This window comes from Rhinichthys klamathensis, unplaced genomic scaffold (assembly GCF_029890125.1).
Source record: "Rhinichthys klamathensis goyatoka isolate OS25496 unplaced genomic scaffold, OSU_Roscu_1.1 h1tg000032l_1, whole genome shotgun sequence".
Classification (NCBI taxonomy): Eukaryota; Metazoa; Chordata; class Actinopteri; order Cypriniformes; family Leuciscidae; genus Rhinichthys; species Rhinichthys klamathensis.
Window position 1 is genome coordinate 627,377 of NW_026606581.1, and position 12,793 is coordinate 640,169.

At 43.7% G+C, this 12,793-nt stretch overlaps 1 protein-coding gene across 1 annotated transcript in view; it reads left to right on the plus strand.

Moving 5' to 3' along the window:
• tmem63c (transmembrane protein 63C) overlaps positions 1-12,793 on the plus strand; it is a 68,526-nt gene that overhangs the window by 19,696 nt on the left and 36,037 nt on the right. The window contains exon 2 of the mRNA XM_056245490.1: positions 8,916-9,174. Coding sequence (XP_056101465.1) covers positions 8,950-9,174 — 225 coding nt within the window. The 5' untranslated portion in view covers positions 8,916-8,949. The remainder of the gene's footprint in view (positions 1-8,915; positions 9,175-12,793) is intronic.

The following is a 12,793-nucleotide window of genomic DNA, read 5'->3' on the forward strand; positions in this document are numbered from 1 at the left end:
TGAGGAGCACCGAGCAGCGCGTTTCCCTGATCCTCTGTATAACCTGTGGTAATAGCGAGATGGGAGGGAAGGCGTAAAGCGGGCGGTTGGGCCAGTCCTGGGCCAGCGCATCCTCGCTTTTCGAGAAAAACACTGGGCAGTGAGAGTTCTCCTCTGACGCAAAGAGGTCTATCTCTGCTCTGCCGAATAGGCGCCACAGCATCTGGACTGTTAGAGCGTGCAGAGACCATTCCCCTGGGGGAATATTGTCTCTGGACAGTCTGTCTGGGCCGTCGTTCAGGTGGCCTGGCACATGCGTCGCTCTCAGCGAGCGCAGATGGCACTGGGACCAACTCAGTATGCGTTCTGTCAGGTGGAAGAGGTTCCTGGACCTGACGCCGCCTTGACGGTTTAGATAGGATACCACAGATCTGTTGTCCGAACGGACCAGGACGTGGTGACCCTGAATGACCGGGAGGAAGCGCACGAGCTTGTACTCGACCGCTATCATTTCCAGACAATTTATGTGAAGGAGCTTTTCCTGTACTGACCATAGGCCAAACACCGGTGAGCCTTCGCAGACCGCGCCCCAACCCGTGTTGGACGCGTCTGTCGAGATGAATTTTCGGTGGGATACAGCTCCCATCATCACTCCCCGCTGGTACCATTCGGCCACTGTCCAGGGCTGCAGAGCTGAAATACAGGTCTGAGTCACTCTGATCAGCTGGCGGCCTGTGGCCCAAGCCCGGCGAAACGCGCGGGTGTTTAGCCAATGTTGAAGCGGGCGCATGCGCAGTAAACCCAGCTGGAGTACTGCTGAGGCTGATGCCATGTAACCTAGCATCTTCTGAAATAGTTTCAGAGGCGTGAGGTTGTTCATCTGAAAAGATGCGGCTAGTCGCTGAACATGGCGCGCGCGCTGTGTTGATAAGCGAGCCGACATAGCCACGGAGTCTAGCTCTATTCCAAGGAAGGAAATCGCTCGACTGGGCTGAAGTGAGCTCTTAGTCCAATTGATTGTGAGACCCTGGCTGTTCAGATGACTGAGGAGAACTGTCCTGTGAGACAGTAGCTCGGTCTGTGATTGTGCCAAAATCAGCCAATCGTGCAAATAGTTCAGTATTCGCAAGCCCTGGCTCCGCAGGGGTGCGAGCGCCGCGTCCATGCACTTCGTAAAAACACGGGGTGCTAGGGACAGACCGAACGGAAGGACGGTGTATTGATAAACCTGACCGTCGAAGGCGAATCTCAAGAATGGCCTGTGACGGGGATTTATCTGAATCTGAAAATAAGCATCTTTCAGATCGAGAGATATAAACCAGTCCCCCTGGCGCACATGCGCGAGGAGTTTCCTGACTGTAAGCATTTTGAACGGTCTTTTCACGAGCACCCTGTTCAAAAATCTGAGATCCAAAATCGGTCTGAGGCCGCCGTCTTTCTTGGGAACAAGAAAAAAACGGCTGTAAAACCCCGACTCGCTCAGAGAAGGCGGCACTCTCTCTATAGCCCTTTTGCACAGAAGGTTTGCTATTTCTGAACGAAGCATGCAGGCTGCTGCCGTGTTCACAGTCGTTTCGAGCCGCGCTCGGAAGCGTGGAGGGTGGCGATCGAATTGTAGCAAATAACCTTGTTTTATCGTGCTTAACACCCATTTGGGTATCCCTGGGATAGCTTCCCACGCTTTGAAGCGTAACGCTAGAGGGTGAATGGCCAAATCGCCCTGATTGCCGCACACAGCGAGCTGAACAGAATGTGTGAGCGCGCTTACTGTGCTTATGCATGACGGCTTGCAAACAGCCGATTGAGGTGAATGGGGAAAGAGTCACATCTGTTAAGTGATGCGCGAGCATAGTCACGGGCACGGGACTTATATACAGAGAGGTGATGGCTGGCCGTGTGACAGAGCGGGCAGAGAGGCGGCGCGCGCACGGGCTCGTGGGCGCGTTTATTGACTCTAACACTCGAGCGGGCTGTGCCCGCTTTATGTGAGTGGGCTCTGACAGGGACACGGGTAGTGTAATGCTTGTGTGTAGGGGTGAACACTGGGTTGTGGGAACATTTTCTACACATAAGGCACGTTTGCTCTTTAAGAGATTTCTCTGGGTTGCCATAAAAACGGCGTTTGGGTGCAGGCAAGCGGGTAGCGTCACCGGCTTGTTGGCTGCTGTATAAACCACTGCAGTAGCCTGAGAGAAGGGGACTGACAGGGGGCGAAGCTTCGACGGCGGTCCGGCCACGGTGGGACTGAGCCCTCGTTTTCTCAGCGCAGCTAGGAGGACTTCGGTTTCTCAGGTTTCAGCGTGATCCGAGGCCGAGGCCCGCGGGGGGGCGGCGGTCTGTGGCGGCTGTCTGAGCGCGATCTAGGGCGGCCGCCCTGTCGACGCTGAGAGGTCTGGCTGTGCTGAGCTGGGCGCTGTGCAGAGTCTCGTGCAGGAGGCCGGTCACGTGGGCGGCCTGCAGAGGAGCTAGCGCGACGAGGCAGGAAAAGGTTCATGGCTTGGGTGGCTTTCTGGACTTCTGAGAAACGGTCAATAATGCCACTCACCGCGGGCCCGAAGAGACCGGAAGGAGAGAGCGGCGCGTTGAGGAACGTGGCGCGTTCAGTTTCCCCCATGTCGGCAAGCGTTAGCTATAAATGTCTCTCGGTTACCGTTAGCGAGGCCATGCACTTTCCCAGGGCTTGGGCTGCAGCTTTCGTGGCGCGAAGAGAAAGGTCCGTCGCGCTCCTTAAGTCTGATACTGCCTCTGGGTGCCTGTCTTTCTCATCCCACTCCCGAAGCAGATCCGCTTGGAGGATCTGTAGGACGCCCATGGAATGCAGAGCGGATGCGGCTTGGCCGGCGGCGGCATAAGCGCGGCCAACACAAGCGGAAGTGGTTCTGCAGGCCTTAGACAGGAGCGTGGGCTTAGACCGCCATCTCGCGGAGGGCGGGCAAAGGTGCGCTGCGACCGAATCCTCGACCGGGGGGATGGAAGAATAGCCTTTCTCGGCGGCGCCATCCACCGAAGAGAGAGAGGTGGAGACATGGGAGCGAGTCCTGGCCGAGAGAGGCGCGCTCCACGACTTAGTGAGCTCGGCGTGGAGTTCCGGCAGGAAGGGAGCGGCCCGGGCCGCGGGCGCGGCGACGGCTCTGTAGAAAACAGCCGTCGAGTCTGTTGGGGGCCTGCTCAGGGGGCGGTGACCACTCGAGCCCGAGGCGGTCGACGGCCTGTGTGAGGAGGCGCATTAATTCCTCTTCGACTCCGGCGCGGGTCCTGCTGGATTCGCGGGCCGAGGAGGGGGCGAGAGAGGCTGACCACTCCTCGCTGTCTGAAGCCAAGACGGAACAGCAGTCTTTTACCTCCACCTCGTCATCCGAAATGGCAGCAGTGCGGCCGCTCGGCGGCAACTGCGCGTCCGGGGAGGGCGGGGGGGGGGGGTGAAGGCGAGGCTCGAGGGAGAGGCTCCGGCGAGACGGTCGCTTCTAGCATCGGTTCCGGCGGCCTTTGGGAGCGGCGCTTTTTCTTGCGCGGCGAGACGAAAGGCGGCGCGGCGGCTTCGGCTTTAAATGCTTCGAGTCGAGCCCGCAGGGTTGACATCAGAAGCTCCTCGCAGAGGTTGCATCTGCCGTCAGCGAGAGCGAGCTCTGCGTGCTCCAGTCCCAGGCAGAGAACGCAGATGAGATGGCGGTCTCCGGCGCTGAGAGGGGCGCGGCATGAGCCGCAGTTAGTGCGAGGCATCTTTAAAAAGACGCTCGTGCTCTTTTGTGAAGTTCCCTGAGGAACTAGCTTAGCTCTAAAAAAGGATACGTCACCGGATGGCGTAGCTTGCCGGATGGCTGAAGGTGGCGAAGGCGGCCGGCTTCTTCAAGCGCTGTCCAAGCTCGCTAAAATGCCCCTCAGACGGCGACGCGGCTTCTGTGAATTAGATGCGAAGAGCTTCGCTGAAGAGATGAAAATCAGGGATGCAGCCTTTGGACCGCTCTAATATACACTCTAGCCACGCCCAGTTTGGTGGGCTGTGACGTGATGAAGGCGCGAGCGCCTCTCATTGGATGCGAGTTCATTCTGTCCGTCCATAGGCTGCAGCAGTTCCAGCAGAGCGACCAATGAGCTCGCTAGATAGCCCGCTCAAGGTCTGCAGCTGCTGCACTGCGTTGACAATGGATACAAAATTAAGGATAATTTTTTGGCTTCAATAATTCAGAAAAGATTAATCTTTCCCGTAGCGTAAGCTAGCTTACGCAATACGAGAGAACCTCTCGTAAGAGAACTGTATGCCACCACAAACTCTGATGAAGTGCTACTTATTTAGTCTGTTCTGTACAGAGATTGTTTTAATATTTTAAAACAATCGTTTTAATCATTTAAAAACAATCAGATTTTTGTGCAGATATTGTGATATTCTCAGCACAGTCACCAAGGACAGAATTTTTGTTACATATTGTAAATCTGCCTTAAAGAAACATTTGGTAAATTTAAGAGATGTTATGCAAAACTCCAACCTGTCTGGATATAAAATATACCCTGAATGGATATGACAAGCAGCACTTTAGTTATTAAAAATGAAGAAAAAACTGGAAACATCGCACACATTGTTAGCTCATACACACAGTTTCCTCTGACCCATAGTAGGTTAAAGAACACAGTTGACAGACCTTTTGTGAACATGATCAAAACAGCTTTTTATGAAGTTTTTCTATTTTTACAAATAAATTTCAAGCAAACTGAGGTGGCGCAAAATATTTGTGTGAGATTAATATATTATAATATGCTTTGCCTTAATTGGGAATATATTTCTGAAGAACTTTGTTAAACAAAAAAAGATCCTCATAGATGTGCCCCATTTTGCTATTTTCAAACTCCAGCATATGAGTTATTCAGTGTGCAGCTGTAAAGGGTCTGTTTGTACTGGACACTTGGCAGAAATGTTCTTCTCATGTTGGATTTATAGCCAGTGATTCTCTGCCACACGAGTGCCATGTTTTCAGCGTGTCATCAGGACAGGAGCTCAGGTGGCTTTAGCTCTTAGCATCTCCAGCTGCTCACGCTCACAACAACGGGACTGTAGAGGCAAATGTGTTTCTTCTTTTACACATTCTCAGTCTTTTCAAGTAAACTACAAAACACCTAACAGAGTGAGATGACACTTCACTTTCAGTTTGTCTCCCATTAGATCTCACTGTTTACATGATCTAATTGACACTTAAAAATGAATGAACATTGTACCTTAATAGTACTTATGTATGCATTTGACATATGTTTTTTTCACACAGTATGTTGTTGCGGCTTTGATATTTACACATGCAAATCTATTTATTCATTGATTTGGGTATAAACTGTATACACAGTGCTTTGTTATCTGAGACGCTTTTATATACACAATATATTCATGAATCTTGGGTTGTAGCTGTAAAGGAAATGTGATTTTTTGGGGGCATTCTTTTTTGAGCATATTCACTTATGAAATAATGTTGTAAGTTTTAGTAGAACTTATTGTTTATGTGTTGTACAGCATTGTATAGTGTAGTATATTATTGTACCACTGTACACACAGTGTATAGAGCAGGGAACTGCTGACTCATCATCATCATTTCTTAACCTGTGACTGATGGCTGTTAGTTTTTCTTTCCTACCCTATGGCGAGAGGATAGTGTCAGACTGTACTACGCAAAAGAGCCATTTATGCACCGTCTGTCCGACTGGAAGAGCTCGTCTTGGTCAGCAACCGTGCAGAATTGTATTGGTTATTTATTTGAGCTGACAGTAGTAAATTAGTGATTTATGGGGGATGTCACATTATTTTCTGTCAACAAGATTTTTCTCATCAAAAGCGAGCTTTAACTCATACTGATAGCTTGCTGTGTGACCCGATTTAGAAAAAAAAGCTATAAAAGCTATAACTGTAAAACTACTTAAATATATTAATTTTCTTATATATATATATTAACTTAGTCAATTTAAACATTTATTATTATTGCAATATTGTATAATATTATATATATATTTCAGAGCCTTCAGGTAATTTTCGGTGCAAATTGCCATTTGATTGACATTACAAACAACAGGAAATGACAGCATCATAACTAACTTTAATCCATGTATATTTCAACAATGTAGAATGAAAAAACAACATAAATTATAGTTTGTTCGCAAGCTTTTAATTTTAGTCGATTAGATTTGCTAGAGTCAAATTGTCTGCATGACTTGAGGATGATGTTGCTTCAAAAAGTGATTTTATGGGGATTAAGTGACTGATGTGACGTGGCTTAGTCTATGTGTGAGTTGGGAGATGGTTTGTTAGTACTATGGGAATCATCAGTTTAAAGGGGTCATATAATACCATTTTTGTACAAGCTAAAATGATTCTTTAGGGTCTAAATTAAAAGTTTGTAATATACTTTAATTAAAAATTCTCATTAGTATTGTAAGAAAACACTTATTTTACTTGGTCAAAAACAGCTCTGTTTTCAGCACGCCGTTTCAGTGCATATGCCTTTAAATGATAATGAGCTTTGCTGACCCCGCCTCTCTGTTCTGTGCGTACACCGTTTGTAACACAATAACACAATAACCATAACGTGTTGTTCAGTATAAACGTGGGATTATGAATTATATTGAGAACGTCGTACATAGAAAACATGCCGTAATGTACCCTGAGTGTAAACCTTAGACGCATTCATTGTGAAGCGTGCAGCTAGCGATTTGCAAAGATTAATATAAATATTAATATAAAGATTAATAAAATGTTACACTCACTTCAGTTCTTCTGGAGGTTCAGCAGAAACACGAATAGATGGTACCGATCCTTTTTTCATGAGCAGCTTCTTAGCAAAACCAGCTTTATACTGACCCTCGTTTATAAAGCAGTCTGGTGAGAAATGATTCGCGCAAATATGAAAGCATTGACGTTGCTCGTGGGGAATATTCCCTTCGAAAACAAACTCAGCCACTGCGTCTTCAGTGGTTTGGATTTAGGAACATTAAAATGACTGCTGTGTTCGTTATTACACCCAAGAACAGAACACCACAATCGCTTAGACGCCATTCTGCTCATAGACAGTGCTCCAGCATATCAACAATGACCGCGCCGATCCGCGCGGACTATGATTGACAGCTCTCACGAGCGAGGGCGGGTCTGTGTTGAAATGCTGCTGTCAATCAATAATCGTGGGAGGGGCGTCCGAGCGTGTGACGTCACAAGGTCGAACGGCTTGATTTGAGGCAGGGGAAAACATATAAGGAGATTAAAACAAAAACACTGGATGGATTTTTATCATTATATAATGGTTGTGTACAGGCACTGCCAACACACATTTCAGTACAATCAACTTGTAAAAGTGCATGTACCATTATATGACCCCTTTAAGGCACATCATTATCTGTAATATCAAGAAACAAAGCAATGAGCGTTGACCCTGTTTTGTGTGTTCCTGTTAATGCGCTTGAGGGCAATATTCATAAAGGTAATTGAAACACATCTGTTAAACTGAATGAAAATGGTGCTTCAAGCTGCCCCAGTGTTTGTTCAAAGGTTTAGAAATGTTTGTTCAAATTGCCCCGTAGCTACAGTAGTACCAGCTTTTTGCACAAGGCTTTAACTGCTCAGACCTCATAAAGATGAAGATCAACATCAGTGTCAGCATTAAACTGACATTTTTTAGAGGAAATCCAATTACTGTCTTCTTCAGAAGTTCAAGGCATATGTCTTAAAAAAATCACTAATGCCATCTCAAGTATTTTCTATGTTAATACATTTTAAAATGTAACTTATTCATGTGTTTGCCAAGCTGAATTTTCAGCATCATTACTCCAGTCTTCAGTGTCACATGATCCTTCAGAAATCATTCTAATATGCTGATTTGCTGCTCAAGAAACATTTACAGTATTAATGTTGAAAACAGTTGTGCTGCTTAATATTTTTTATGTGGAAACTGTTTATTTTCCCCCCCCAGGATATTTTGACGAATAGAAAGTTCTGTCACACTTTAGATTAGGGTCCAATTCTCACTATTAACTAACTATTAACTATGACTTTTTCCTTAATAAACTTCTTATTACTGCTTATTAATAGTTAGTAAAGTTGTTAAGTTTAGGAATTGGGTTGGATTAAGGGATGTAGAATATGGTCATGCAGAATAAAGCATTAATATGTGCTTTATAAGTACTAATAAACAGCCAATATCCTAGTTATATGCTTGCTAATAAGCAAGTGAGAATTGGACCCTAAACTAAAGTGTTACTAAAAGTTCAAAGGAACATCATTTATTTGAAATAGATTTTTTTTTGTAACAAAAAAGTAAAAGTCTTATCTGTTACTTTTACTGTCACATTTAATTTAATGCATCCTTGCTGGAAAAAAAGTGTATTACACATATCTTGTGTAAGACTGAGATTTCTAGCTCTAAACACACTCCGTCTATGGAAGTAGCTGATAAAAGGGAATCTTCCCTAGAGGAAACATCTCTTTCTCCTAAGAAAAAAGACCCTAGTAATCTCAGAGGTTTCAGAACATATCTCAACAATGTCTTAATCCGTGCCCTGATTTGCCAAGATACCAAAGTCTGCAATCAAAAATCAGAGATCAGATTTATATATTATGTTATGCTATTTATTAATATTTTGAATTAGCTTTCATTTCTTTTTTATTTTCAGTTTGTTTTCATTTTAAAACTCTTGACATTTACTTATTAGTTTTTGATTTAAATACTTCTATTTAGCTTTATTTTTATTTCAGTTCTTGTTTGAGAAATTTTAGTACTTCTACTTATTTTATTTAAACTTATTTTGCTTCATTTCATGTAACAAATGTTTCCTGATTGACTCATTTTGTATTTTTTCCCATATGAATGAGTAGTTGACATCATCATTGGCCACTATAATACATTCACTGTTATTATCTTTTCAAATATTCCACATGTCTTTGATGTTGTTTGTTCCCTGTCGTCTCTCCTCAGTGATGCTTTGACAGTTTGAAGGGCTTCGTGAGCCATGGCGGTGCGCTCTGACCTGTTGGGTTCGTCTCAGCCGGTGTTTGAGTCCTGGCCTGCAGCTGGTGGCAGTCCTTTAGAGGAGCTGGACGTCCTGGGCTCACTGATGGAGGAGAACAGCACAGCAGAGAGATGTTATCGCTCTCACTCTCGCAGCAGTGTCCTGCAGGGCCTGCCCTTTGGAGGAGTCCCCACTGTCCTCGCCATCAACGTCGTTGTGTGGCTGGTACAACATCCCTGCTAACATATTTCATTGTTTTGCTACAACTGCATGACATTTAGGGCCAGATGTACTAACAGCTTACGCCAGCGCAAACCCTCTTTTGGCATTAAAAACTACTTTCAGATTTACTAAAGACACAGTGAAAAATGAGCGCTGAAAAGACGTGGACAGGGTTATTTTTGCGGCTGACCTTATTGCATATGCATTTGTTGGAGTTTCCTTTTCAGACGAAAAATTTATGCGAGGAAAGTATTTAAAGGTGCTCTATGTAACTTTTAGCGGCCTCTAGTGGTGATGTTTCAGATTGCAACCAAATTTTACAAGAGCGCTCGTGCTCGAACTCATAGACAATACCGTCTATTACGCAAATATCTTGGCGAATACTAGACGGATTCGGCGAGCACCGAGCTGGTTGGGACCATCTAGTCGAGGTGAAAAGAACCATATAAGTTCCATAGTTTTTGGTGGTGTTTTCGCGGAGATATTAGCAGAAAATCATCGGGCGCGCTGCAAAATTGCGGACGCCAGTGACGTCGCGATCTCAGAAGAAAATCGCTCGTATCTCTGGAACGCAAAGACCCAGAGAGCTCAAATTCGGGGGAGGAGGTCCCAGGGGAACCCTTGCCCGAACGCTAGAGTGGCGGGCCTCGGGGATGTCCCCTACCGGATCGCCGTTCGCTGGGACCCCCGATTTCGAACGGCTATAACTCGGGGAGCCGGGCGAGTTGGACCTCGGGGGTGGGCTCGTTCGAAAGGCCCCGTCCAGCACTACGAACGATTAGAGTCTTGGGAATATTGATCAAAGATTGACTGAGATATAAGCCGAAAAACGTGCGCCTTTAACCGGACGTAACTCCCTGACCGTCTACAATAGACTGTATATAAGGAGAGAGGCTCGGGAGCGCGCATGCACGTCACATCCGTTGGATTTCGCGGTAAATCCGACCCGGAGACTTCACATAGAAATAGGAATACTGGCCTTCAGAGGTAATAGCAAAACTCGACAAGTGGATCATTTTAATGTGTGATTACAACCCCTTCACACACAGGCAATAAAAAAAGGATTCATTTTAGTAGAAAAGTTACATAGAGCACCTTTAAATGAATCATGCAAGGCGATTTACTAAGGTTTGCGCTAGTCAATTTACTGGTATTTGCACCATTATTTAACAACCAAAGAAAGCATGTCTTAAACCGGACGCTAATTTGCGCTGCTCTTGGTGGATTGCGTTGGTCATTATGGAAATGATCTGAATACGTTTCTTGTTCTTTAATTTGCACATCGTCAGTAAATCACACGCAGAACTTTGCACTCCCATCTGCGCTTTCACACTCATTTGCCCTGTTTAGTAAATCTGGCCTTTAATGTCAAGTGCATCTTATGTCATTTCTTGAGATTCAATGATGGTATTACCTCTAATTGTTTGAGAATTTAATCCTCAGAATTTGAACCCTAAAGAACTCCGGTGTCTGGGTGAAGAACATGTTGTTTTTTCACACCAAAATCAAAAGACAAAAATACTTTGCATAAAATTTCAAATAAAATTTGTATGCGCAGCGCAGTAACGTATTACTTTTAAATTCACAACTAAATATATAGAGTTACTTTTTAAAATTAGTAATTCAAGTTACTTTGTTTTGCCATTTATTGACTGACATTTCTGCAGTCCCCATGTTGAGAGAAATCTGAATAATTTCCACTGAAACAGGAAGACAGGGCAAGACATATCGATCAGCTCCTTTCCTTTTTTAAAGTAGCCAATAGCATTTCTTTTATTTCACGGCACGGTTTCCTCCTAATCTCTATCCATTTCTCCTCCATATTACAATACAGCATTCTGTGCAGGATTCAAATGGGTCCAATGTGTTTTGTGGTCTGCACCGACTCGCACATATGATCCGCTCTGTGCTCTCGTGTCTCTGGACTGGTTCGCGTGACACTAATGTGAAATCAGGCTTCATTCGACCCAATTGAAAGCATATTTAAACTGTCTGAATCGTTCCCTAACTGCAGGATCAGTGTCTATTTATAATGTAGGGGGCGGGATATTTCACGCTTCAGATTCTAGAGAGAATTTGATTGGACAGAAAATCTGATGAGAAGAAGTGCAGAGTGATATCATCAAAATCATTGGTCCTTATTGGCAGAAAAGAGAGACTGTAAGGTTTGAATGCTTATATCTTCTAAATGCGAATTTTGTCATTGTTTTGGAGCATACTCGCTTATAGATAACAGTAAGGCTAACATTCATACTAAAAGCCAAAAAAAAACAAAAAACTTTAATGAAAAAAAAAATTGGATTATTTTTATTAATGAGAATTTGGGAGGGGAATTTGCTAAGTTGTCATAAAAATAATGTCACTATGTAAAAAGTCCTAATGTCTTAATTAGTTATTTGCTTTTGGGGTGAAATATGACATATTCTTTCCCATGACATTCACCCAATCTATAAAAAAGAAAAGTTAACACACTTTAATTAATTTGAAGAAAAGCATACCTGCTGCCGCATATACACTGAAAAATGTGGTGACCTAAAAATGCTAACATTTAAGTTTTATTCAAGTCAATAATTATGTAATGTTGCTAAATCAACCTAAATACATTGATTTATACCACCAAGCTATACCAGCTTTTTAAAGTAACAATTGCAGGTTACCACTTTTTGCAGTGAATACATATACACTACCATTCAAAGGTTTAGGGTTGGGATGTTTTTGAAAGAAGTCTCTTATTCTCATCAAGGCTGCATTTATTTGATGTGCTGATTTGGTGCTTAAGAAACATTTCATATTATCAATGTTGCAACAGTTAACAGGGCTTAAAATTGCAGTGGAAAAGTATGAGGTGTTGAAATTTGAGGATTCTTTGATAAATAGAAAGTTTAAACAATAGCATTTAAATTGAAATAGATTTTTTTTGTGACAATGAAAAAGTATTTACTGTCACTTTTGATCAATTCAATGCATCTTTGCTGAATAAAAGTTTTTTTTTTTTTTTTTTTACTTATTGACCCCAAACTTTTAAACAGTAGTTTATATACAGCACATTTGAGTTGAACTCAACATTGAATCGCTCATGATTAAATTATAAACATAGGGAGTGTTTGCAGTTACTTTTGGTGACGTTAGTGAGGAAGAAATAACACTCTTCACCTTTAAGTTTAGAATAAGTTGCTAACCAGCAACATAGGAAGCTAAATAGAGACTAGTAGCTTCCCAGTAGTAAGCGTTTTCTGTTGTCTTTTCATTGACTGTTCTTCCCGGAGTCATTATGAACACAAGTGTGCATGCAGACCGCACAGCCTGTTAGTTTCCAAGACAACCACACACCTCGTCTCTATCCGGCCAAAGAAATGGCTAATTATTACTGCTGCTCAGGGGTCTAGTGAGTGCAAGGGTCTACTTACACAAATGCTTATTATTCTGTTTATACCAATAGCTTTGGCACACATTTAAAGTGGCACAATGCCTTCTGGCTATATCCTGGAATATATCACATCTTTTAAAATGCATGAGCATCAGATATTGTTCACTGTGCATGTAATTTACTAGCCGTTTTTATTTAGGTCACTCATATCTTGAACATGATATGAACAGTATGCTGATATCATTGAGGTTTGGT